This window comes from Battus philenor, unplaced genomic scaffold (assembly GCF_028537555.1).
Source record: "Battus philenor isolate CCGP_79_NKW_IND1 unplaced genomic scaffold, ilBatPhil1.0.hap1 SCAF_16, whole genome shotgun sequence".
Classification (NCBI taxonomy): domain Eukaryota; kingdom Metazoa; phylum Arthropoda; class Insecta; order Lepidoptera; family Papilionidae; genus Battus; species Battus philenor.
Genome location: NW_027181678.1, coordinates 9,266,788 through 9,290,613, shown reverse-complemented (window position 1 = coordinate 9,290,613; position 23,826 = coordinate 9,266,788). Strand labels below are relative to the sequence as shown.

The window sequence follows — 23,826 nt, the reverse complement described above, 5'->3', positions numbered from 1 at the left end:
GTTGCAGGGTGTGAGGCAAGTTTTGCATATTCTAGTATTAACTCCTTCCGATGAATATAGGACAGTAAAATTAAATAAATTAAAAAAAACATACCTTATAATATACTATATGCAATCGGTACAATTCTCTGATTTTGTAGTTTTTAAACGTTAATAGCTTTATTTAGTAATTGACAAGGTATTTAAATTGACACGTGATGTTAAATGCAAACTATAAAAAAAACTCTCCCGTGTTAAAAATTAAATTATTGCACTTTCACGTCGATTAAACAGGAAGAAAATTTTATAACTTCATATTCTTTCGAAAAACCAAGATGAGAACTACATTAAATTAATGTACCAGAAAGCAAAGTTGTTCAATTCATTCTGAATGATTCATGGGTTCATGAAGATAGCGGAAGCTTTGAGCGACTCTCCGCCACATTACGTAAAAAGAGGACTCTGCTCGTCCCTTTATTATATTTAAATACTAGACAAGATATTCGACTTTTTTAAAACTATCCCGAGAAGCTCGTTACAAAGTTTAATTTTTGAGCCAAAGTTTTTTAAAATCAAGAAATGTGATCTTATAAGTGCCTGCCCCCTACAAAACAATTACACCCAGCACATTCAGACATTGCGCCATCCTGAGACCGAGACGTGTGATCGAGTCTCCAGACGACATTTAGACAGACATGATATAAAAAAATTAACAGCCGATCGAAAAACAAGCGGTTTCGCTGGAATAGAAGTCAGCGCATGTATCACAGGAGACTTTAATCCTCGGTCATTCTAGAAAGAAATGTTGCTAGTTTTTTCCGCTAATGCTTCTTCCAGCGCGAACGCTTACTGAAGTGGTAGTGATTTTTGCTAGGATATAGCAACTGACAAGCCGAGGTTTAGCCAATTCAGGCGGATTTGTCGGAATGCGAAACGAATATTATAGATGAATGAATGCCCAGGCCGAGTTCCTATCGATGGGTTCTTAAACCTAGGTATTCCATAGAGCTACCGCCTCTACGAGCCGAGGTTACCCCTGGATCCCTCATGTTTCGCTACCTTCAAAGAGGCTTAGAGCCTCGAACCCCCGAAATCTGCATATGCTCCCTGTGGTCAATGTAAAGAAAGTGTAGATAGTTCTTGACATGTTATTAACCTTTAAATGCATGACTTTTATTTATACTTTTAAAAAATATATCTAGCAGATAGATACACTACAATTCAGAGGAAAATATTTTTACATATGTATAATATTCTTATACTTATTTTTTTTTTTCAAAACCTTATGTTGCAGCTATACAACACTATGCATTTACTGCTACTTATACCGTTTAAGGGGTATGTTGCGATTTGCATCATTATGCATTTAAGGGTTAAATTACTACACAGTTTGCAAGTAACACTAAAAGTCGTCAATTGTATTAAAAATTACGATTTTTTATTTTTATAAATATAAGTGTAAAAGGAGCAACTTGTAAATAAAAATTATAACAGTCTTAGATGTAATCGTGTGCTTAAATACATTAAGCCTGTAGAAACTAACCCATATAGGTTAAGATAATGACATAAGTTACATTGAAGGCCATTTACTTCCCCAAACGTAACAATGCCAATGTTTGTCATTTATCAAGAGAAGTTGTCTCAGTGAACTATTCAAATGGCATTATGCTTTACATAAATTATCGTTGCGTGACTGAATGTGACACAGAGCACCGAGGCACGGTTTTTCTTTTTTTGTAATAAAGAGATAAAACGTAATGAAGGACGACCTTAGTTTTGTATTCTGGTAACGCCTATAATGTTCTAACAGAACAAAAGCCTCCATTTAAGAGAGAAGCTACGGTACATAGTTCATCAGGCCAATATACCACAAGGTATATTGATAAAAAAATGTGTAAAAACCTATAAATGTTGCATTGAGTTAAGATGTTTAGTATTTTTTAATAAATTCACGAACCTATACTAGATATACTCGTACAAACAATAAATTAACAATTAGCCTAACATCTTAACCTATTAATGAAGCATATTGTTATAGTATTTAAGAGTGGTGACCACAATTCGTAAGGATTGTTGGCATGGTGAAACACATTGTAAAGATGGGTACTAAAACGAGGCACAGCAAAATTAAGTTTTTTCAGCAGACCAGGCCATCAATATTTCTGTTAACAAATGGTATCTGCCAACTTGCCTCTACATTCAGTAGAAGTTATTTTAAGACGGTCAAGTCTGGACACGTAGCTTTAAATACTGTAGCCGACGTTATTTGAAATTATATCTGGATTATATCTAATCCCTGTATAGGCTCCAGATTTCTACAACATTTCGTAACAGATCGTATGACATAACTAAAAAAGACGACGGGCATTTTTTAAGTTTTTTTTTTTTTCAACGGTAATAATTAACGTATTTTCAGTTAACGTAAGTATTTATCTGGTCAAATTTAGTAAGAAAATTTGTATTGAAATCGTCTATTTATTCACAGCATGAAGAAAGTATAGGCAACTAAATATCCTATATAATGAGTGAAACAAATCAGGTAACTCTACATATCTAATATACAGATGCTAAGGAATTATCCTTTTTTTAAATGCATGTGTTTCGCATTTACAAAAATATTAAAACTTTGAAATTTATATATAATAGTATAGTCATACTCCGAATAGATTGTAACTTTTAATATTTTATAAATAGGGTATCAAACAGTTTTAGTTCTGTAACAATTTTTTTGTTGTTGCATCAAGTTGTTGCATTATATTACCAGTTGTTCATTACAGAGTTTATTACGTTGAAACCGATCATGGCAACTTTGACCCACTTTCACGTATTCGAATGGGTTGTAACTAAATAACGTGAGCTAGAAGTTTCAATGTTAATATACTTGACATTTTCTTATACACTAACTTTACCGTGTTTAAGAGTTTACAAAAATATCTTTTAACTTGTCTCTAGAACAAAGTAATAATAATAATTGAGAAAACATTTCATTACAGGTTATTTAAATAGTATAGACATCCTAAATAAAGTTATTGAGAATATAGAATTATCTATAATATGAAAAATGTATGTTTTACATGTATAGCGAACACGACGTTAAAATTAGTTGATGTGTTAGGTTTAATATAGAAACGGAAATAAATAATTCAGCCCATTAAAACTAATAATCAACACAGTGATCGTTGCAAACATTACCTTGTCTGTACAGTAGTGTACATACGGTATTTATGAAATATTTTTAGCAATGCATCAAAAAGAATATCAAATGTAGATTGATTTATTGTAACATTTTTTTAATATAATTGTCTGCTCTTGTTTATAGAGGAACCATTTCATTCTAACTTTATTTCATCCTTTTTAGTTGAATGATGTGTTGATCGAATGATACCACGTTTGACTTTTTATGAAGGTCTTAATACAAGTTAAGTATCCTACTTACCTTATGAATACCAGGGTATGTAGCGTGAAATAAATTGTATCCCTTTATTCTATTTGTAAATCGCCCGCAAAAGGGTTCAACCCTTATGTAGATGTAATTATACGATGTATATACAACGCATTTCTAGATCGAAACCATTTTATTTGTAATACTATATTATATAACTATATATATTAACTATTATATTAATTTGAAAATGTAAAGATATTCTCTTGCCTTCTCAGCCGTAGGACAACCACAGCTGAACATTGGCCTATGCTATAGATTTCCAATAAGACCGATGAAAAACGATCTGTATCTAGCGTCTTCCGATGACCTTTAGGTAGACTGTCCATCTTGACGTTTAATACTTCAGAATTTTTAGTTCCATCTGCTCTGCGCGTTACACGGCCTGCCAATTGCCACTTCAACTTGCCAATCCGAAGGGCCGTGTCGGTTATTATTGTTCGTCTACAGATTAGATCTCGTAGAGAAATCCCGAGCATAGCACACTACGTAGCTCGTTCAGCGTGAACTTACTAATGAGGCCTGAACTAATAGACCACGTTTATCTGTTGTAAGTGGAACTATAATATGTAATAACCAATCAATTTTAAGAGTTTTGCAAGGTATACAATCAGTTTATATTTAACTAATGTGGACTGCAGCTTACGTTTCTGAAAGATCCGTTCAACTTCCTAACAAATATAAAAATGGTACATCACACACGATATATACATACATTAAAAATGTAAAATAGTCGCAATATTTCATAGAATAACACTAATTAGTTACTTCTTATAATAGTTAATAAAATTGACCGAATTAATCCTGTACTAGAAGCTGAGTCAATTCGTATTATAATTGCTATTTCTGTGAAGTAATAAAAACTTCCTAGGTAAAAATATGTAACAACTAATTAGTCCAAAAACTATGAAAATAAAATCGTGTCACGATTTCGTGAATGTTCGTGATGCATTAAAAAATTACCACTATAATTTTATAAATGGGGTAATGAATTCATTGACCTCTTCTTGAAAGGAACATGAAGTCGTTATGAAACACGTGACCAAATTATTGTTAAATCGGAATGGATTTTATTGGAATCGGATTAGTAATTTAAAAAAAAAAAGTTACGTTCTTTATCCCAATATAGTTTGCAAGTTTAATTGTAAGTCGAAAGAAGAGAAAATTTTGTCGATTGCCATTTTTATTAATAAGGAGATAGAAACGGAAACCGACTTGTAAATAATCACGAAAACGCTAAGAATACAAAGGACACTGAAAGGTAACGAAATATGAGTAGCACTCTTAAGGCTTCTAAGACTAGACTTCTTCTATTTATCCTTTAAATATTTTAGTCTCCCTCTTTAATTCTAAAGTAAAAGTTTGGTTTTAAGGATTCATAAAAATACAATTATCAAAGATCGTCTTAATAAAAGTTAGACCACCTATGTGACTCTTAAAGACATACATTCGAATCGCAACAGCAAAGCTTAAAACCGCTAGGATGAATTTACAGTGCCATTTATGAATTAACTCCGCATATAACATTTTAAAAAAAGTTTTACGTCCTAAATTAGTATATAATTATTTCTGTATAAAAATAACATTATGTTTAATTTCGAATCATTACAATTTTGAATGATAGCATAAAATTTTCTGCTATTATAATTTTAAAACAAATCTCATAATGGATAAATACATAGTCTGAGAATACAAGAGATTTACAAAAAGAACAATTTACAAAAACCGACTTTTCCTCTGGCTTACGACTCGTTCAACGCTACGAGCTACAACCGGCTACGGCACCGTTACGTAACTGCAATATGCCGCTAACGCTTGTTTACTATCTACTTTATTAATTACATAAATTAAATTTAAAATAATAAAAATACCTTGTTCATTCCATTCCCCATCTTTATTGTTGCCAAGTAATCGTACACAAAACACAACTATATTACAACATATCAACACTGGATATATTTTAACAACAAACATAAAATCGTTAGCAAGAAAAATGATTCATAAAAATTACCCCCTGTCAAATCATCAACATTAACGTCACTATGGCTACATTGTTGACGCCGGTATTACACGCGATTGCTATTCCATCGATATTTGCATTGACATGCGGAATAATCTTGAAGATATTTATGTTAAAAATTGTTTGCGAACGGTGTCTTTATTGATGATCTTATTTTAATACCGACTTTCTGTGATCGATTACAAAAATCCTTCAAATGAACGGATATATAAATAGAGAAAGACGCGACGTGAAAAAATCGTTAACAACGTACAACACTCCTCACAGACGACGCGCTACTGCCGGGCGGCACTGCGTCTGTAAGTCCCTGTAGTGTTGCTCATTGGCTGTCACACATATCGATAATGTATATTGAAAGGTCGAATTTAAAATGAAATCAAATTTTTTATATACCTATTTGTAGAATACGATTTTTGTTTTTGCGATATTTTACACAAAGTAATTAAACTTTAATCCAAAAGTCTCAGCAAAGAGCAGTTCATATTTAAACTATTAATATTTATATATGATTACTTAAAGTGTAAATGACTTAGAAATACTTTGTAATTTTCTTACTTAGATATTAAAGATAATATATTATTTTCTGCGTATGACCTTCACAGCTGGACATGCCCCTCTCCCCACCTCTCTATAGATTTCCAATAGGACTGGTTGGAAGCGGCCTACATTCAGCAAAGTTCATCGTCCTGAAACCAGTTATAAGTAGTAGCAGTAGGAAAATCATGTTAGCGAATTCGACGGAATTGTAACAGCCTTACACGGCTAACAACAGATGCATCATCTGGAATACAGTCCTGAAACCTTAACTAGATCATCTTTCCAGCTTGCCGATAGACGTCCTGCCCTGCGCTTACCGATCCGTAGTGACCACTTCAGAACCTTAAGGCCCTACTGCTTTTTTCGCTGGGCTGGTCTTTTCAAGTCGCGGGGCTAAATCGGTTACTAACATTCGTCAACCGATGTTCTTAAATGAATTATATATAATAAATTTGTTAAATAATTATAAATACGACTATTTATATTTTACAATTAATATCCATTTTTCTTTATTAAATATGTTACAGATTATGAAAATAAAATCCATAATCTAAACATTTTGTTAAAAATTAAAATTATACCTATACTCTGTAGACAAGACAACATTGTCGATAAATTACAATCGATATTTATTGATGACGCTACTAATTTATCGTGGGTCCGGCATTAGAACTGCAGAAAGGTATTTGAATGTGTATTTAAACTTAATAAGGTAGGGGGGATGCTAGTAAAATCGTATTTAAACATTGTCTGCATATCTTTCAGATTTATTTTGAAACAGGTTAATCATAGTTGACTAAAATACATGAATAAGAATAACAAACGGGTGATATGATACATTTTGCTACTTTATTGAACAAGTGATTATTGTGTGTTAGGAACACGTGCCTTATCGCTGAACGCCGTCGCTTGCCACAAATGAATACATTCTGTGTATGGATCATGACCGGCATAATTCGCAATTTTCTTAAAATAAACACAAAAATGTAGTTCACAGTTATTTTATTGCCTCCAACTTATGCTATATAACAAATAACTCTATTGATTCATTTAATATTTCTTGTACATCAAAATGATAATAAAAAGTATCGAAGAGGAAATGTGATACCAAAAAATAAAAAAAGTTAAACATTTATACAGAGGCAGGTACAAAAGGTGGTCTTATGGTTCTGATATCTAAGACAATCTTATACTTAATTTTTAACAAAAACTTTCGATAAAATGAATCGATATTTAATGACGGTAGAACAAAAAATATACAAATGAATGTTGCGTTGAAATTGACTTATACAACTGAAATTTCTTGAAGAACTAAATATTTTTTGTAAAAATATTATATGGTGTGGATCCCAGCGGTAGAGGACTAAGACTTGCGATCGTAATATATATATGTATATATATATATATATATGTTTATAATTATGTATATATATATATATTATATGTATTTATATAGGTTTGCCTAAATTTACAAACAAGTTCCAAGAGGATGGAGAACGCTTCTGTTCTCTGCGTAGCTAATTGTGGCGATTATGGTAAATCCCTTCCATATCTTTGGGGGAGGCCTATGCTAGGCATTAGGCATTATGCTAGGCACCCCATTGGGCGTCTAAGGGCTGAAATTACGACAATTATACTAGCTTAGCTGTTACTGTTATAAAATACTAATAGCGTGTATTATTTTATCGTCTTATATCATCATTATATGTCAGCCGATAGACGTCCACTGTAAGGTAAAGGCCTTCCCCAAAGATCGCCTCGATGATCGGTTTTGCGATGCTCGCATCTAACAACTTCCAGCGACATTGATGATGACGTCCATTTACCTAGTGGAGGGCAATCCCACGCCGCGTTCTACCTTTTCGTGTTCGACACTCGCAAAACTTTCGGCCACAATTTATCGTATTATCTGTAGTATCTAAACTAAGCCTAACTTGTCTTAGATGCTTGGGAGTTCTTGTCTATCACATACGTTGTAATTGTAAAGAAAAAAAATAGTATTGTTACATCTTTTATATTAATATGCTCTTTGAACGTTTTGACTACTTCACCGAGTATTGACGTTTCTAAAGTATCTACGCTCGAGGGCTTTTTAGGCTCGTTAAATTATTTATGTTACTGCATTATTATTAGATTACTTAGCGGAAAGCACCATCATGTGATGCAGGGGGACTTCGACTTGAAGTCATTTATTTACATCTTTACCCACATAGTATCGTTTACAGCGAGAATTTGTACACATCATGAAAGAGTGTCAGGAAAGCCCAATTTAATAGAAAATAGAATCAGATTGTGCTCCTCTATATTGTCCTCTTCCAATTTAAATCTACGAGGGTTCCAAATGCGCCCAGATCTGGAAAGAATTAACAAAAAACTCAAAAGGATTTTTTATAATTTTATAATACAGTAGTAAAGCAATTCATTTCCACAGTTATCAATTAAAACCTCTACGCCTTTTTACGTTTTTTATAACTTTTTTTTAAACGTAAATATTTTTTAAATAAGCTTCTTAAATTTATATTCTCAACATTCCTTGATATTCATATAAGATTTTCTGTAAGACGTATTTTATTTGGCTTATATATCGTATAACTTTAGCGACTCCTTTGTCGGATGATGTCTTCTTAGTTTAAAATTCATAATAATTAATCACATCGCAATTAAGTCGTAAATATATTTATTTATTAAATTATTACAATATTGAAGTTAATCTTAGACCTGTTACATCACATCCCCGTCCGATATTCCACGGCCTAACCATTTACAAGTTTTGTCTTATTTCGAATTACCCTCTTTCCCCCGTGATTTATCATTATTAACAATAGAAATTTTATTTTTATTAACACTTTCGCTTAGTTAGATATAAAGACTACAAATACATATAACATATTATAATATATAAAATTAGATGTTCATCAATTAGAAAATTTAACATAATAATACAGTCTAGTCGTGTACAAAACTGTGAACCGTGAACAAATTTTGTTTAAATTTTAAATTCGAAATCTACTTATTCATTGACTACTAAGCGGAATGAAGTTCGCCGAGTCAGCGAGTTAGTAAATTCAATATTTCTTTATTCAACTTAATTCTCTTATTGACAGTTGAGTCAATGTTGATTTTTATCAAGTCTGAAGCGTTTTTTTCTGTTCGGATAAAACGCCTCAGATCTTTAAAAAAAATAGGCGAAAGGCGTTCAGCAGGACAAGGTATTTTTAAAATTATAATCTAAATATTTACAAATAACACTTGACTAATATTAAAAAATACGTTCATTATTCATCGTGCTTTTTATTTCCGCGAGGGCGTGCCACTAATACCAGTCCCATCACAATGAAAAACACACCCAACCACCACCGCATCGTCGCGCCTTCGTCGAACACAGTAACGCCAATGACGCCCTGAAAAAAATTCCGTGTTATTTGCGTCATTAATTTTATTTACGCTACAATTTAAAATAGGTTTCCCTCAAATTTTGTTACATTTTTGTAAACTATCTATGCTGGTTATATTAATTGAAGTACTCCCCTTAATGCAAGGTAATTCTCACATTGGCAAAGTGAGTTTATATAGTGTTACCGAAAACGCTGAGCCGCGCCTTAGGTATGCGCGCGGCGAAACGGAGGGATTCGTGCCGTCTAACGGCGTCAGTGTAAGGCGGGGTACGGTGGTTTCAGCAGCACTATAATTACTTTATCTGTCTACGGTATGGTCAATGCTTTTTGTATAGTGCATATATTTATTTGTATTTCATGTCACCAGAAAGAAAATTTTGTTTTATAAAAAATATATATATATTACTCATTCCAGCTCCTTATTTCAAGCCCTATGTTTCAATTAGTAAAGACAGTTTAAGATAGACATGCTTTCAGGAACTTTCGGGGTTGGACTTTATAAACTATGTTTTCAGTTTTAATCGGAAGATGAAGTTTTTAATAATTAATATTTGAATGTGTTTTTTTTATGTTATTCGAGGGTATCTAATCTTCGCAAGATACCGTATTGCCCGGAGGAGAATGAAAAAAAAAACATTCTCAATGTTTTGCTTTTACCGGGCTCGGTTTTACTAGACTCATCCTCTCTAGTATCTGTTAGACATTGGCGCTGTTAGCCTTGGCTATAATGTTAAATTCTCCCACTACCAGTTCTCTCCGTTCACGTGGGCCAATTGAACTTTATGTGGCGCGTTTGTGTGACTCGGGTATACTGTTTGTCTGTCAATTTCAATACTCTTACCAATATATCCTGCTATAATTCGATGAAACCGTTATGCAGCGCTTAAAGTATTTACATGTGCTCAACGTCAGATATTGCAGTTCCAGCTGGACCATTGCGTTAATATTTACATACAAAATGAAACATTTATTGTTATCCTTGAAATACTCCAACTGTTGAAACGTAAGCTTCTTCACACTGTGAGTCAGTACATACCCACAACCCAGTGGTCATATACACCACACAACCTTATATAGGCTAGAAGACATCGGTTTTGTTAGGGTCATATTCTTTCGATATTTAGTCGTAAACCAGTTCTTTTCTACTAGGCTAGTAGGACGTCCACTGCTGGAAGCGCACTGCATCCAGCGTCTACCAACGATCTGATCAAGTTTTTTTTTAGTTTATTGTTTACGATGTTGTTGGATTTGGGTGCTGTATACATTTATCAAAAATGAGCAACGAAAGATGGTAAGTAAAGATCTTCAGATATCTAGAGTTCAAATGCTTGCTTATTATGGATCATCTACTTAATTATTTCAGTTATATGACGTCTACTATTTGATGGCTTTCTCCATCAATTTTCAATAGGACCAGTAGAAAGCGGACTTCCGACGACCTTAAGAGGGACGTCTGTTCACTTTTGAGGAGGACGTCCTATGCTGCGCTTGCTGATCCGTGGTTTCCGCTTCAGAACCTTAAGGTCTTTTGTTCTGCTCGCTATGTGCCCAGTACCACTAGTAAATAGTAGACTTTAAATTATTAAACAGATGATAGATATTGGACAGCAACAGGCCTGTAATTTCTGGAGTTTCATAGCAACCACAAAGACGCACAAAAAATACGTGACACACAATACATAAATTCACTTCATAAGTATTACATTAACAACGTTAAACAATTAATAAAACAAAACTATAGTTCATGCTTACAGATAATACGTAGCTCGTCGCTGATGATATGACAGTAGGCGCAACAGAGTTCGAGGATGCATCCAGAGATCTTAAATAATAACGGCACCCCCATTGTGTTGCACATCACCATTACAACTAGCAGCAAAGCCCATATCACATAACTGTCACCCTGAACAAGTCAGAACAAGTTCTATTTTATACCCATATTTAAATTTATTTACGTACAGGGTGGTTGCTTATATGTACTTGAAATGGGGTGAATGTGTAACACATTTGTTCAATGATCACACAAGTTACATTAATTTACTTTTATTTTATCAGTCTGTAGAAACATATAGTAACAATAATCAATTTTTACGTGTAGTAATTCCAATTCTTCAAATTCAAATTATTACCTTATTATCATTAAGTTATACAGTCTCTAAAACCAATGATACTTGCATAAGTTTTTACGATACTTTAATTGATGGCAAATAAGCTATAGATTCACATCTTCGGTTTTACATTTATAGCCAATCAACCTATATATAGTGTAAATAAAAAATAATCGCCATAATGTGTTGCTAAGCACAGAATAAACTTTTGGAGACTTTTTTCAAAATGATGAAAATATGATCATTGGGTTCTCTTTTTTCTATAAGGGAAAAAAAAGGATTTGAAAAATTATCCTATACAAATCATGAGGTAAGTTTTAACCTTTGTCTAGCTATTGTAAATATACAAACATAAAATATTTTTTACCAGCATGTTATATTTTACAATGAATCTACATTCATTTTGAGTCTTTCAGTGTAGAAAACTTCTTTTTATAGCCAATAGATGATATTATTAAGATAATAAATCAGTAAATAAAGTGATCACTTTTAAATATTTATTATTTATCACATAAATACAAACTCAGAATTTCTAAAGAAAAATGCATTAAAATCATTGTTTGTATGTAAGTATGATTTGGTTTGACTATGACTAGCATTGTCACTATGATGAGCTTTAGACTTTATATTGTAGTTTAAACAAACTCGCTTTGGTACTATTTATTTAAATCTTAAATATGAAAGGGACATGTTTCTTTTAATTAACACAAATATTAAATGCTATGGGTCTAAGGCAGTTGTTACAAGGTTTCATATAAAAATAAATAGTAACCAGTGTGCACAATATTAAAGTACCACTAGTTTATTAACCTTGAGATATTGGCTAGTACACTTTATAAGAACAATAATCAATAGCTTCTAGCTCATGCATCTTGTATATCCTAATACTTGTATTATACTGTTGGAATACAAGAATTAGGTAAAGATATAATGGTGACTGATCACCTAGTTAATCTCAAGTTTAAACGGTATTTTATTATAAAATCCTTTTAATATATGCGAATATATATGAAAAGTGACATACTCTATTTTTTTTATTCAACTAATAAAATTCATGAATTTACTTTCAAGGTTTGAAAGTTATAATCCTTAATTTTCTAAATTAGATAAACATAACAAGGTTCATGTTAAAGGAAAACAAATAGTTCTTTTCTAAAGTCAAGGGTAGGGCTTCCCAGTCTCAAAAATTAGTGTGCTTTTATTTGCCTAGATGAGAATTGTTTGGACATTATGGAAGTTTTGTGTTCTGTACATTAGGGGTTATAAAGAACTAGATTTATTATTGAAACTTGTGGATCAGTTATATACACTGCTAGGAAACGAATTGTCTGTAGATAACGTAGCCTACCCTTTCTCGGCATGTAAATATTACAGACTATATTTTCGATTTATCTCACGGTATTCTATTAGTACTGGATGTGTACAACACCGCACCAAATTTAAACTATGTTTCTTTTTTTTGTTACTTACTACCACATTTGGCGTTCCAGACAATTTACCCAAGGAACTGCCTATTGACGCCCATACGCCAGCTACAAAAGCTTCAGATATCATATTTTTGTAAATCTAATAAGTTTTTAGAAACATACGAAATGGCTGTAAGTGTTATAAATTTAGAAATCAAATCAAAAGATTATACATTTGAAATAGATCATCTTTGTAAAATTTATCATGCAATGTCAATGCCAATTTAAATGTCAGTGCACAGAATGACAAAAATATTACTTGATGTTTACAATAAAAATGTTGTAAAGAGTCTATTAAATAAAATTAAACACATTAGGGTTTATTGATAAGTATTGTAATTATATAATAAATAAAAGTAACTATCTTTAAAATAACCGTGTTTAAATCCTTTATTGTCTATTAAAGGAGGTTGTCAATCTGACATATTTTTGCTTATTTCAGCAGACTGCGCTTCATTAACTTGTAATTTTCTTTGCTGTGCCGTGATTCATTAATTGTGAAGTTTTGTGTGTACACAGTTGTGTAAACTGTTGTTCGATAGTTAGTTTGTGCAGTTATCTTAATAACGATTCATAATTGCGGAATAATAAAAAACCTCAACATGGAATTTTTAAAAAAGGGGGATTGTGTTTTAATAATTTCGAATCACAGTAAAGAAAATGACATAACAAATTTTGTTAACGACACTAAAACTTTCACTGTAAACGGGAATGTATTTCATGAAGATTCCTCAAATATAAATGATTGTAAGTTATAACTTAAAACTATGAGAAATTGTTGATTCTTCAATCATTTTGCACATTACACAACATTTTATGTTTCAGCTTTCTGTCCGAAGTCACCCCTTGATGTTGTTTTATCTAATTTTATTCCACCACACTCAGTCGCACATAATGATAATTTACTAGCCAAATTCTTAAAGATCTTAAAGCCCAGTGGTAGGTTAATTTTAAAAGACGAATTGGACATCACTAGTGCATTAAAACTCAATGGTTTCGTTAATGTTACAAAAGGCGCTGACAACCTATATACTGCAGACAAACCTAATTTTGAGGTATGTAATTTTTAAATAAAATTGTTTACACATTAATTATTGCAATCATTTAAAAAAATATCACTATAAAAAGTGTATACATTCCAAATGTCTAGATGATTCACAATTTTTTTTGTATTGGTATTGAATTTTTTTTTAAATACTTCCCGTAACAGAGTAGTGATAATTGATAACTTTATTAGTGGTCAGTGGCGTACCTAGGGGGGGGGGGGGTCCGCACCGGGAGGTACTTACCTAGGGGCGGCATTTTTTATATTTACTTATAGTTGTAAAAACCAACTTATTCATTTCATATTTATTTTCTTTCTTGAATAATATATGATTATTATGATTATTAGAAGAAGAAAATAGTAAAACGAGATAAGATGCTGGAATATTACTCAATTCTATGCAAACACATTTCATGGAACAAAGAGATACGCTGGTACAAAACGCTATGATAGCAGCCAAAATAATTTGTAAGAGTTGTAGATATCGACTGAGCGTCGAGTTAGAAGGAGAAAAAATATGAGTGGGGAAAATTCACGAGACGTTGGGCTATCCTTAGAAGAAGAAGTACGAAGAGAAATGTTTTCATCTATGGACAGAAATATAAAGGAAATAAAAGAACGCTTTGATCAGTTGCATGGCCTTGTAAGAAAATATTTGTGTATGTGTACTAAATGAAGAATTTGAATGTCAAATAAATGACTTGATTTATATTGATAAAGAACAGCTCCATATTGAAAGAAAAAGGATCCAGTTTTTATGGCCGTACCTTCACTAAAAAAAGAGGCAAAACATTAGAAAAACGGTGAGAAGGGCCCTCTTGATCTGCTAAAATATATTCAGCAGTATAGGTTGGAAAATTCTGTTCCCAACATTGTAATTTTGTTAAGAATTTTTTTAACAATTTTAATCAGTGTCGCTAGTTGCGAAAGAAGCTTCTCAAAATTGAAGTTGATAAAAAATTATCTTCGTTCTACAATGAGTCAATTAAGACTACAAAATCTTGTAATATTGTCAATAGAACAAGAAATTACAAATAATATAAATTTTGAGAGCATTATACTCGATTTTTCTAGTATGAAAGCTAGAAGAGTAGATATTATATAAATATATTTACGAGTGCACACAAATATGTCCAAAAAAATTTACTCTGGTATTAATTAATTTTTATTAAATAACTTAATAATTTATTTATGTGTAAATTATTTATTTGTTTATTAATTTATAAAAACCACTATTTGATTGACTTATAACAGAAAGGGCGGCAAACTGGAGATCGCCCCGGGCGGCAAAAGTTCTAGGTACGCCATTGTTAGTGGTAAATAAAGTATGTAATTTCAAAAAACTGTGTATAGTATTTTTGATAAAGTTCTTTTAAGTAGTCATTCTGTTGTATTATTTGACATCAAAGAAAGTATTCTCTGTGATAAATGTGGAGAAGTTAAGTCTATGTAGGCTAGTCTAGTAGGAGCTTTACTTGTCAAGTTAAGCATTAGTTACTTTAACTCTGATAAACTTGAAGATATTAAGTATGTGGTGTATTTTCACTGTTGGAACATGACAATTAGTAAAAATAAGTGAAAAATATGCACACTACACACACACTGCACACTACATTTTCCTTTCTAATCTGTTATTTTCTCTAAGATATTAATGGCCTTTAATAATGTTTTTTCATTGGGAACCTTAGGGCCATAAGTATAATAAATCTATAAAAGGCTTAAAGTTATCTTTTCAGTTGATAGTACATATACTGGCTGATTGTTTATGTGTGTAAGGCTTTGAAGGATTGAAGGTATAGCATTTATCAGCAAAAAGCTTTAAAGATTTTGTATCTATTTCAAATTATTCTATATTCACTCATAAATATTTTATTTATTTTTTGGAATGCAAAGGGCCGATTACTTCTGGCAGTACAAAATTTGCAGGGAAAGATAATAAATGACATCTAATTTTAATATTTAGTTAGCAGGAATTTACTATTTACTAAATAATAAGGTATATATTATACACTTTAAAACTAATACACCTATATTCAATCAACTCTTACAACTAAATAATAACAATATTATTTTGCTACATTACAGGTGGGTTCCAAAGTCTCTCTTAAACTTGGACAAAAACCAGCTGTTTGGAAGTTAGATGACACCGTTGAAGAGGTGTGGTCAGGAGCAAATGATGATGACATTATTGATGCAGATCAACTCTTAGATGAAGATGATTTAAAGAAACCTGATAAGCAGTCTCTAAGAGGTGAGTGAAGCATCCTAATTGTTATTCTTTTTCATTTCTTATACCAAGAATGACATGGTTTATTAATAAATGTAAGTTGTCCATAAATCAATGTCAGGCCTTAGTATGATGATACTACCTAGTAGTTGCTCATTCAGGAAAAATATTTTTAGACTTCAGCAATTTCTTTTTTTTTTTGTTAAAAAAAATGGTTGTTTAAAGATTTTTTCATTAATTATATTTTCCGAGGTTGCCATTATCAAACTCACCATATTATTTTGGTTTGACGTTGATTTATGGAATACTTTGTTAATTTTGTCATGAATGTAACATTTAAAAGCGTATTAAAAAATTTACACTAAGAAAACATTGGCGCAGATAACATTTGTCATATTTTTACACTATCTATATTGCTATCATTTAATGTATTTGTCATATCACCTTTTTAGATTATTATTTAGTTAGACGTTTTGTGTAGCGAACGTAAAGGTTTTGTGTTCCAATACGAACGAGGCAGTGGCCAGTGTAAGGTCAACGGCTTTATTGAATAATAGTCGCTAAACGTCTTTGCCTCTATTGCGTGCTCTGTGGTTTCAAATAATGGCGTGTATAGAAATCAGAACTATTTTCTTTCGCCGTTATAATTGCATTTTTATAATTAGTTACGACTAGAGTTTTAAGAGTAATGTTTTTTGCTTAAAAGTAAAAAGTAGCTTCTTGCCCAAACTTACCTAGATAATATTTCTAACTATTGTTTATATTTTTAATGCGAACTTTTAAGTATGTAATGTGATAACAAATATTATTATTAAAATTTATTCATTTAATGATGGCAATGGCAGCGCAGTGGTAAGGATTGAGATTTGCGATCATAGGTCGCGGGCTTGATTGCGAGGATACAAACTTATATAATTCACATTTTGTTCATTAATTAAATAGGGTTGCCACTGCTTTTTAAAAAGTTTTTAGACAATGGGTAGCGGAGTGTCCTGTTTGTTTCATAATACCAGACTGATCGCCAACCCGCCTGTCGAGTGTGGCAATTAAAGTATAATCCCCCATAATATATCTTTGGAGGAGGCCTATGCCTTGTTGTGGGTGTTTGTGGCCGAAACCGGCGAATTGTTAACCGCAACCGCAGGGCGATATAATATCTGCCGTTGATATGGTTAAAGCCATCGTTAACTGACTGTTTTATTAAGTTTATTGTTCATTTTGTTTACTGGTTTCGGTGCTGCTAATATTTATGACGATAATGACCAATAAAAGACGTTAAGCAGGTATCGGATGTTCGGATGCCTAGAGTTCAAGTGTTGGCTCATTATAGATCATCTTATATACCATCATTCCTGCCGTTGCAGGTTCACTCTTAGGCCTCTCCCATAGATTTTGGATAGGACTGGTTAGAAACGTCTTGCGTACCGCTTTTTTCGACCATTTTAACTGGGTAGATGATCCACCTTGTGGGTACATGACCTACGCGGCGCTTTTTTATTCCGATATCACTAAAGATTGAATATACGTAGAAAAAAAAACTAATGGTTGTCATATTTTACCCGACATATCCAGTAACCATTATTATCTTTCTCCATCAAATCGTACCATATTACGAGAAGTAGTAGAAGAAAGATAATAATCCCCGAACAATTTAACTTGATTGTGCGTGTAACCTTTATACCCAATGCATGTACATAAAAATTATTAAGAAATTTTGATCTTCATCAACGTAATTTAAGGAATAAAATTAAACTTGCTTTACCCGCTATTAGGGTCAATAAAGTGTCTCAATCATTTGCATTTGATGTGATTGACGTTATGCTAGTAGCCGGCTTAGGTTTTGTGCAGCTATATTGATTTTGAGTCCGAGGAAATAGGAGGGCCGCGAGTCAAACATTTAAGCTAGGCGATCGTATCCCAGATACGTCGCAGACGTACGCGTGAAGAGGGACTGTACCCTGTACCCTGACTGTACCCGTGTAAGGTATACAGTGTAGTGACTGTAATGAAGTGTAAGTTGTGCGAAGCGAGGACTACTCGGCGGTCGGGAGCGACGCGGGTTTCTCCTGACCGCCCGCGCTTGCTGACGGCTAGGTTGACACAGCCCCCAGGTGTCGTGAGTAAATTTAAGAAATTTATAAGCAGAGGCTTAACCAAGAGACATATTACTCTGTTTCAAAGTATGTTCACCATATAGATCTCAGCTCTCCGTGGGTGGCGCTTTGCGAACTAACGTAAACTTAATTTTAAGCAGACAATTCTTCATGATTGTAATGATATCACAAAATAAAGCTATATTGACTTTAACTTAAGTCAATTGAAGCTTGTAGCCGACCAATATTTAAGTAAAATGAGAAGTGTTAAAATTTCTTGTAATAACATTTTAAATAGATTTAATAAATTTTTGAAATACCTGTCTCTTTACTAAATGCTTCATTAATTATAATTACCTGTTTAAAAATCGTGTAACAACCTGGTATCATTGTTATCTACAATACAATGAGTCACGTAACGGTTTTGAATAAATACATAAAATAAGCATGCATAAGGATTCATTTTAACTAGTACTGCTTTACTACACCGAAATAATTAATTCATATGATGAGTGTTTATAGGTATTGTCAGCGAAAAGCTTAAAAACTTTTACATTTATTTCATTACATTCTTTATAAAGTGATCACTATACAATATGAAATATTTCTATTGGAATACGGCAAGTCCATAACATCAGGCAGTACAAAATCTGCACGGCAACACAGTAAACAACAATTAATTTTAATATGTTTAATAAATAATTTTATAATAACTAATTTTTAAACCGTTTTTTCTACTCTATATTTCAATAACGTTATTTGTTATTTCTGGAACATTGATTTTTGGATATGGTGTACCATTAATTAATGGACACAAAATAAGCGATTCGTTCACCTATTTTATAGCTTTACACCTAAATATATAAGATTACATAGGATTATAAAGGATTTACATCTACAGTATCAGGCCTGATGTTTTAAAGGACTTATTATGAAAAAGTGGACCGCCACAATAAGGACGTGTATTATTGTATTTTTCAGTTTGCTCCACAACCGGGAAACGAAAGGCGTGTGCGGACTGCAGCTGCGGCCTGGCGGAAGAGTTGAGAGGAGAAACTAAAGACACACCTAAATCTTCTTGCGGAAGCGTGAGTGATATATTTATTCTACAACGAATTGAATTTTCATTCATCGTTATCATCAGGCGATAGAGGCCCACTGAACCCCCCCCCCCCTCCAAGATCGCCCCGATGACCGGTCTTGAGCTGCCCGCATCCTGTGACGTCCCTAGAACTTATCTGTACCGGGTCGTGGTTGCCTCTCGAGAACCGTTTGAATCAACGGCGATCGGTTTTACGAGCGATGTGCTTCATGCTTCAAACGAGCATTTCTTCGAGCCATATCGGTGGCATTGGTTCTTCTGCGGATCACATTTCTGATTAGATTTCTCCGTGCATAGTCCGTTCTATTACGCTCTGGGTCACCTTGAGCCTTCTTATAAGGCCTGTCGTAAGCGACCTCGTCTCAGATCGCATATACCATCACCGGCTACCCACTGATTAGAGACCTTAAGTTTTAAATGCCCTCTCCTTCATGTCTCTCATCTCCATCCAAAGGTTGTCTGGTATAGATCGCTTCGAGCGATAAGACCGACTTTTGTACCCCTATATGAATTTTCTTTTTTTTAGTTATTATCTATGGCGTAGCAAAAAGTATAAACAAATAAATAAACGATCAGCTGTGCCCTGAACAATGTAATAATAGATTTTTATATAAAAAATATGTGACTACAATTTCCGATTGGATTCACGTTGGTGCTTTGCGATCCGTATTCTATTTATATCTCTGAAATGAGGTTTCCCTTTTGAAAGATTTAATTTCTTAATATCCAATGTCGGAACCATCCCGTTTTAAGGAGATCTCATTGTATTCACCTTAGGCGACCAAATTCCTTTCCCTACTTAACCAAATTTTGAATAACCCTACTAATGCTCGTTTAAAAGCCAAGTCAAGAAATGAAGTTCTATCTCCGCAGCATACAAATTCACTATTAATTTATTCCTATTTAATTCGTTGGTCAGGTTGTAGTATTTTTCACCTTAGTTTTGTGTGCTTGATGTATATTTGTGTCCCAGGGAACAAAGTAAAGTAAATACGAAAAAGTCCGGTAAAGGATTGCAATATCCATAGGGATTTTATACTGCTATATTTAGAGTTAATATTTTCGTTTTATGAGAAAGTATATTAAACTATTTCTTGTAAGGAATTAACAGAAATCAAGTTAATGGATTGTAAATTAGATATGTTTTGTTTCTTAAATACAAAAAAAAAGTAAAATATGTTTCGGTTGCCTTTAAGTGCACATAGAAGTTATGTTTTATATTGGTACTGCAAACACAATCAAACAAATAGTAAAAGTCTAAAGAGCTTGTCGATTGTGTATCATAACATTACATTTTTAGATTATCTGTGAATTTTAGACCTTTCTTCATCTCGGTAGGAAAACAATAGTTTAAGTAAATGTAATGTTTCTTGAACAATTTTATTAAGTCAAGTTTTTCTACACCATCATTGTCTTGTATACGTGATATTATAATTTGACGTTAAAAAAGTTATGTTGGCAAAAAAATTAACTATCCAAGATCTATGTAGAAAAATAATAAAAAAATATGCTGAATCTAGTATGTCTTATTTAAGTGCTTTTTTTTTAATAATTTCAGTGTTACCTGGGTGATGCGTTTAGATGTGCCACCTGCCCGTATCTTGGCATGCCAGCTTTCAAGCCAGGAGAAAAAGTGATGCTCGATCTTAACTCGGATATATGAACTACGGAAATTCATAATAGCACAAGGGATGATTTGGGCTTTCACATTCGTCACTAAACTTGCCTAAAGGGCTTTATTTAAATAGTATTCAATGTTGTGATCACATGGTATAATAAATTTTTGTTTACTTTCATTTGTGCCTTTTATTTTTAACTGCCCTGAAATACGCTGAAACTACGCTGTCAACTGTTATTAGCCAGGCGCAGTCCAATACAGAATGTTATAATTATGTTCATAATGAAAAACAATCCACAACTATAAAAAAAAAGTTAGCGCTCGATCTCTATGGCACGCGTGAATATATTTCTTTCCTATGTATGTCTTAACTGAAAGGTAATGCAGTAAGTATAAGGGATATATATTTAAGAATGGAACGCCATGGACAGGCTATTTAATTAAAACTTAATTGATATCACTGTCATTAAACAATAACATTATTTAATTAAACTGAAAGACAGTCGATAAATTCTATTACGTGAGTTTATCCAGGTACGTGCTACAGTGCTACCGAGATAGCAATACCGCGCCTTAGATAATTGCGCGGCGGGACGGGGGGAGTATCAGGCGCTCCTTTCCGTCAACACACTCTACAGTGGCGTTTATGCTCGTTTTTCCTTGGCCCCGCCTCGCTGCGCTTTGCTATTGCGGGGTACAGAGGCGGTGCTTCGCAGGGCGGTACACGCATTGAATATGAAATATGCAATAATAAGTAAGTCTCTGAGATTCTTAAAATTTCTGACTATACCGTTGAAATCAAGCCAACCTTTTAGTTCAAAAACTAAAGTATAGAAGTCTGTTGAATAGTGATTCCTCCGAAGCCTTAATTAGAATTCATTTTATCGAGGATAATTACTTAGTATTTACTAGTTTAATTACTCAATAAAATGAGTTGAGAGAGAGAGAAAAAAATGAAAGAAAGTCGATAAAATAAGATTAGAAATGCTTGCCGGGCCGCGTAAATCTGTTTAAGGAGACACTTGTTGCTTTTCGTTAATTTATTGTAGAAGGACCAGGCCTGCTGATGTCTGAATCACTAGATCGAACCCGAACCGTGGTTTATCTTTGCTAATTTAATTCATCATTTTTAATTCATTTATGTCCTTGACATATGCCATATCTTGCAGTTGTATGTTAAGGTGCTTCTCACCCCGTAGGTTTTTCTTTCTTTTCTAAAGTTATTTTTGTTATGTACTAATCTAACACTTGGTACGCTTTTTATGGTCCTGAACTAATTTTATTTACATTCTTTATTACATTTTACGCTAATTGGAGTATTTGCCTCGGTATGACCATATACTGCTTCAAAAGGTGTTAACCATGTGGTACTATGTACTGTTTGATTATATGATACGTGAGAGCACGCTATAACTAAAACCGCGTCTATATACTTGTTTTATAGTTTGTTTATCTATAAATTTCAATTAATGTAGAATAGAGACGTTTTACGATACCCACAGAGATAAGGGGAGTACCAATATGCAACTCTATTTGATAGAAATAGATATATAATACAGAAATAAGGTTTCTTTTATTGAAACGTTATTTAATTTCGCATAGGCTAGTGCAACTACGATTTGTTTTCGATTTTTATATTCTATCTAATCATACTCAGCAAGTCTTAGCTTCTTGTGAGTGTAATTTGCTATTTTTTATATTATTTAACAATGTCAAAGGGCGATGATCTGCATATATTACAAAATCTCTCCAATAGATAAATAGACGGAACGGCCTTGGCTATTGCTGGCTCCTTTTCAATAGTGCTATGTCTAGACGCTGCGTCATTAAGTGTCCTACTTGTTTATGCCTCCGGCTTATCGTTTTTCAGAGAACCCTATGATAAGATCATTCCGATTGCGTTGTCAGAGGCGTCGGTAGTAAGTATGAGTTGCTTTTTAAGCCTGAACTGTAAAACAGAACGAAGAGTTCCTCACATATTTTGCATTTTTGTATTCCTCTGTTAATATTGTGTTACTTCGTTTTATTAAACAAATAGTTAATGGATGGGTGGGTTATTTTAGCAAAATGTTTAATAAATTTACAGTTACAGCCAACTAAAACCTTAAAATTTTACAGTTGCAAGTTTTGGAATTAGAACATTTAATTTTATAGTTATCACATTTTAGTCCTTTTACAATTAAAACGGCCAAAGAAAAGTATTTCCTTTCTGAAAAATTCGCAATTGTCTAAAGTAACTTTAAGATTTGTTTTTCCGAGTCTATCCAAAACAATTCGTAATTTTTGTAAATGTTCTTCTAGACTTGTTAATTAAACAATAATATCGTCAAGGTAGGCCAGGCAATATAACCCTTAATTCTCTCAGCAAGTTATCCACGGCTCATTGGCATATTATTGGGGCTGTGTGAAGTCCAAAGGTCGTTTAAATTTATTATGACCGTTTTGTCGAGTAGAGCTATAAATTATGGGAGTTCTGGCGAGTTGTGTAGTAAGACTTTGGTTTCCCATACCTGCCTTTGAGTCTAATTGTTGACGCAAGTTGCTACCAAAAAGTCAGTCGTAATTAGAATCTGGGTCGTAGTCATAAAATTTATGTATGGTTATAGTTAAAAAGTTGGGAATAACGGTAGAGTAATGTATACTTGAAGTATATGTACTGATAACTTGAAATGGTTCATATTCTTTCCACTCGACAAAAAAATCATTAGCTTTTGATGAATATTTTGACGGGAACTTCGCGATCCTTAATCGGACTGATATCTTTTGATTTGACATTACATTTCATACATTTTGG

At 32.9% G+C, this 23,826-nt stretch overlaps 3 protein-coding genes across 3 annotated transcripts in view; 1 reads left to right on the top strand and 2 right to left on the bottom strand.

The window, feature by feature from the left end:
* Window positions 1-5,671, bottom strand: part of LOC137919429 (dual specificity protein phosphatase 22-like) — a 58,893-nt gene extending 53,222 nt beyond the window's left edge. Inside the window, exon 1 of the mRNA XM_068762503.1 lies at window positions 5,293-5,671. Coding sequence (XP_068618604.1) covers window positions 5,293-5,313 — 21 coding nt within the window. The 5' untranslated portion in view covers window positions 5,314-5,671. The remainder of the gene's footprint in view (window positions 1-5,292) is intronic.
* Window positions 5,672-9,145: 3,474 nt separating this feature from the next.
* On the bottom strand, window positions 9,146-13,117 carry LOC137919442 (transmembrane protein 42). The gene is given in 4 exon segments (XM_068762521.1): window positions 9,146-9,379; window positions 11,126-11,218; window positions 11,220-11,276; window positions 12,952-13,117. Coding segments are annotated over 4 exon segments (360 nt in total). The 5' UTR covers window positions 13,036-13,117; the 3' UTR covers window positions 9,146-9,253.
* Window positions 13,118-13,399: 282 nt separating this feature from the next.
* Window positions 13,400-21,146, top strand: CIAPIN1 (cytokine induced apoptosis inhibitor 1). Its single transcript, XM_068762493.1, has 5 exons — window positions 13,400-13,694; window positions 13,773-14,002; window positions 16,078-16,243; window positions 19,294-19,400; window positions 20,973-21,146. Exons 1-5 carry the CDS (start codon window positions 13,550-13,552, stop codon window positions 21,075-21,077), a joined length of 753 nt encoding a protein of 250 aa, XP_068618594.1. The 5' UTR covers window positions 13,400-13,549; the 3' UTR covers window positions 21,078-21,146.
* Window positions 21,147-23,826: the final 2,680 nt, after the last annotated feature.

Bases quoted from the DNA above. Each gene is read 5' to 3' on its own strand.
- CIAPIN1 (XM_068762493.1), top strand. From the start codon at position 13,550: ATGGAATTTTTAAAAAAGGGGGATTGTGTTTTAATAATTTCGAATCAC. The intron at 14,003-16,077 runs GTATGTAATTTT...GCTACATTACAG, and splicing joins CAGACAAACCTAATTTTGAG to GTGGGTTCCAAAGTCTCTCT. The intron at 16,244-19,293 runs GTGAGTGAAGCA...TGTATTTTTCAG, and splicing joins TGATAAGCAGTCTCTAAGAG to TTTGCTCCACAACCGGGAAA.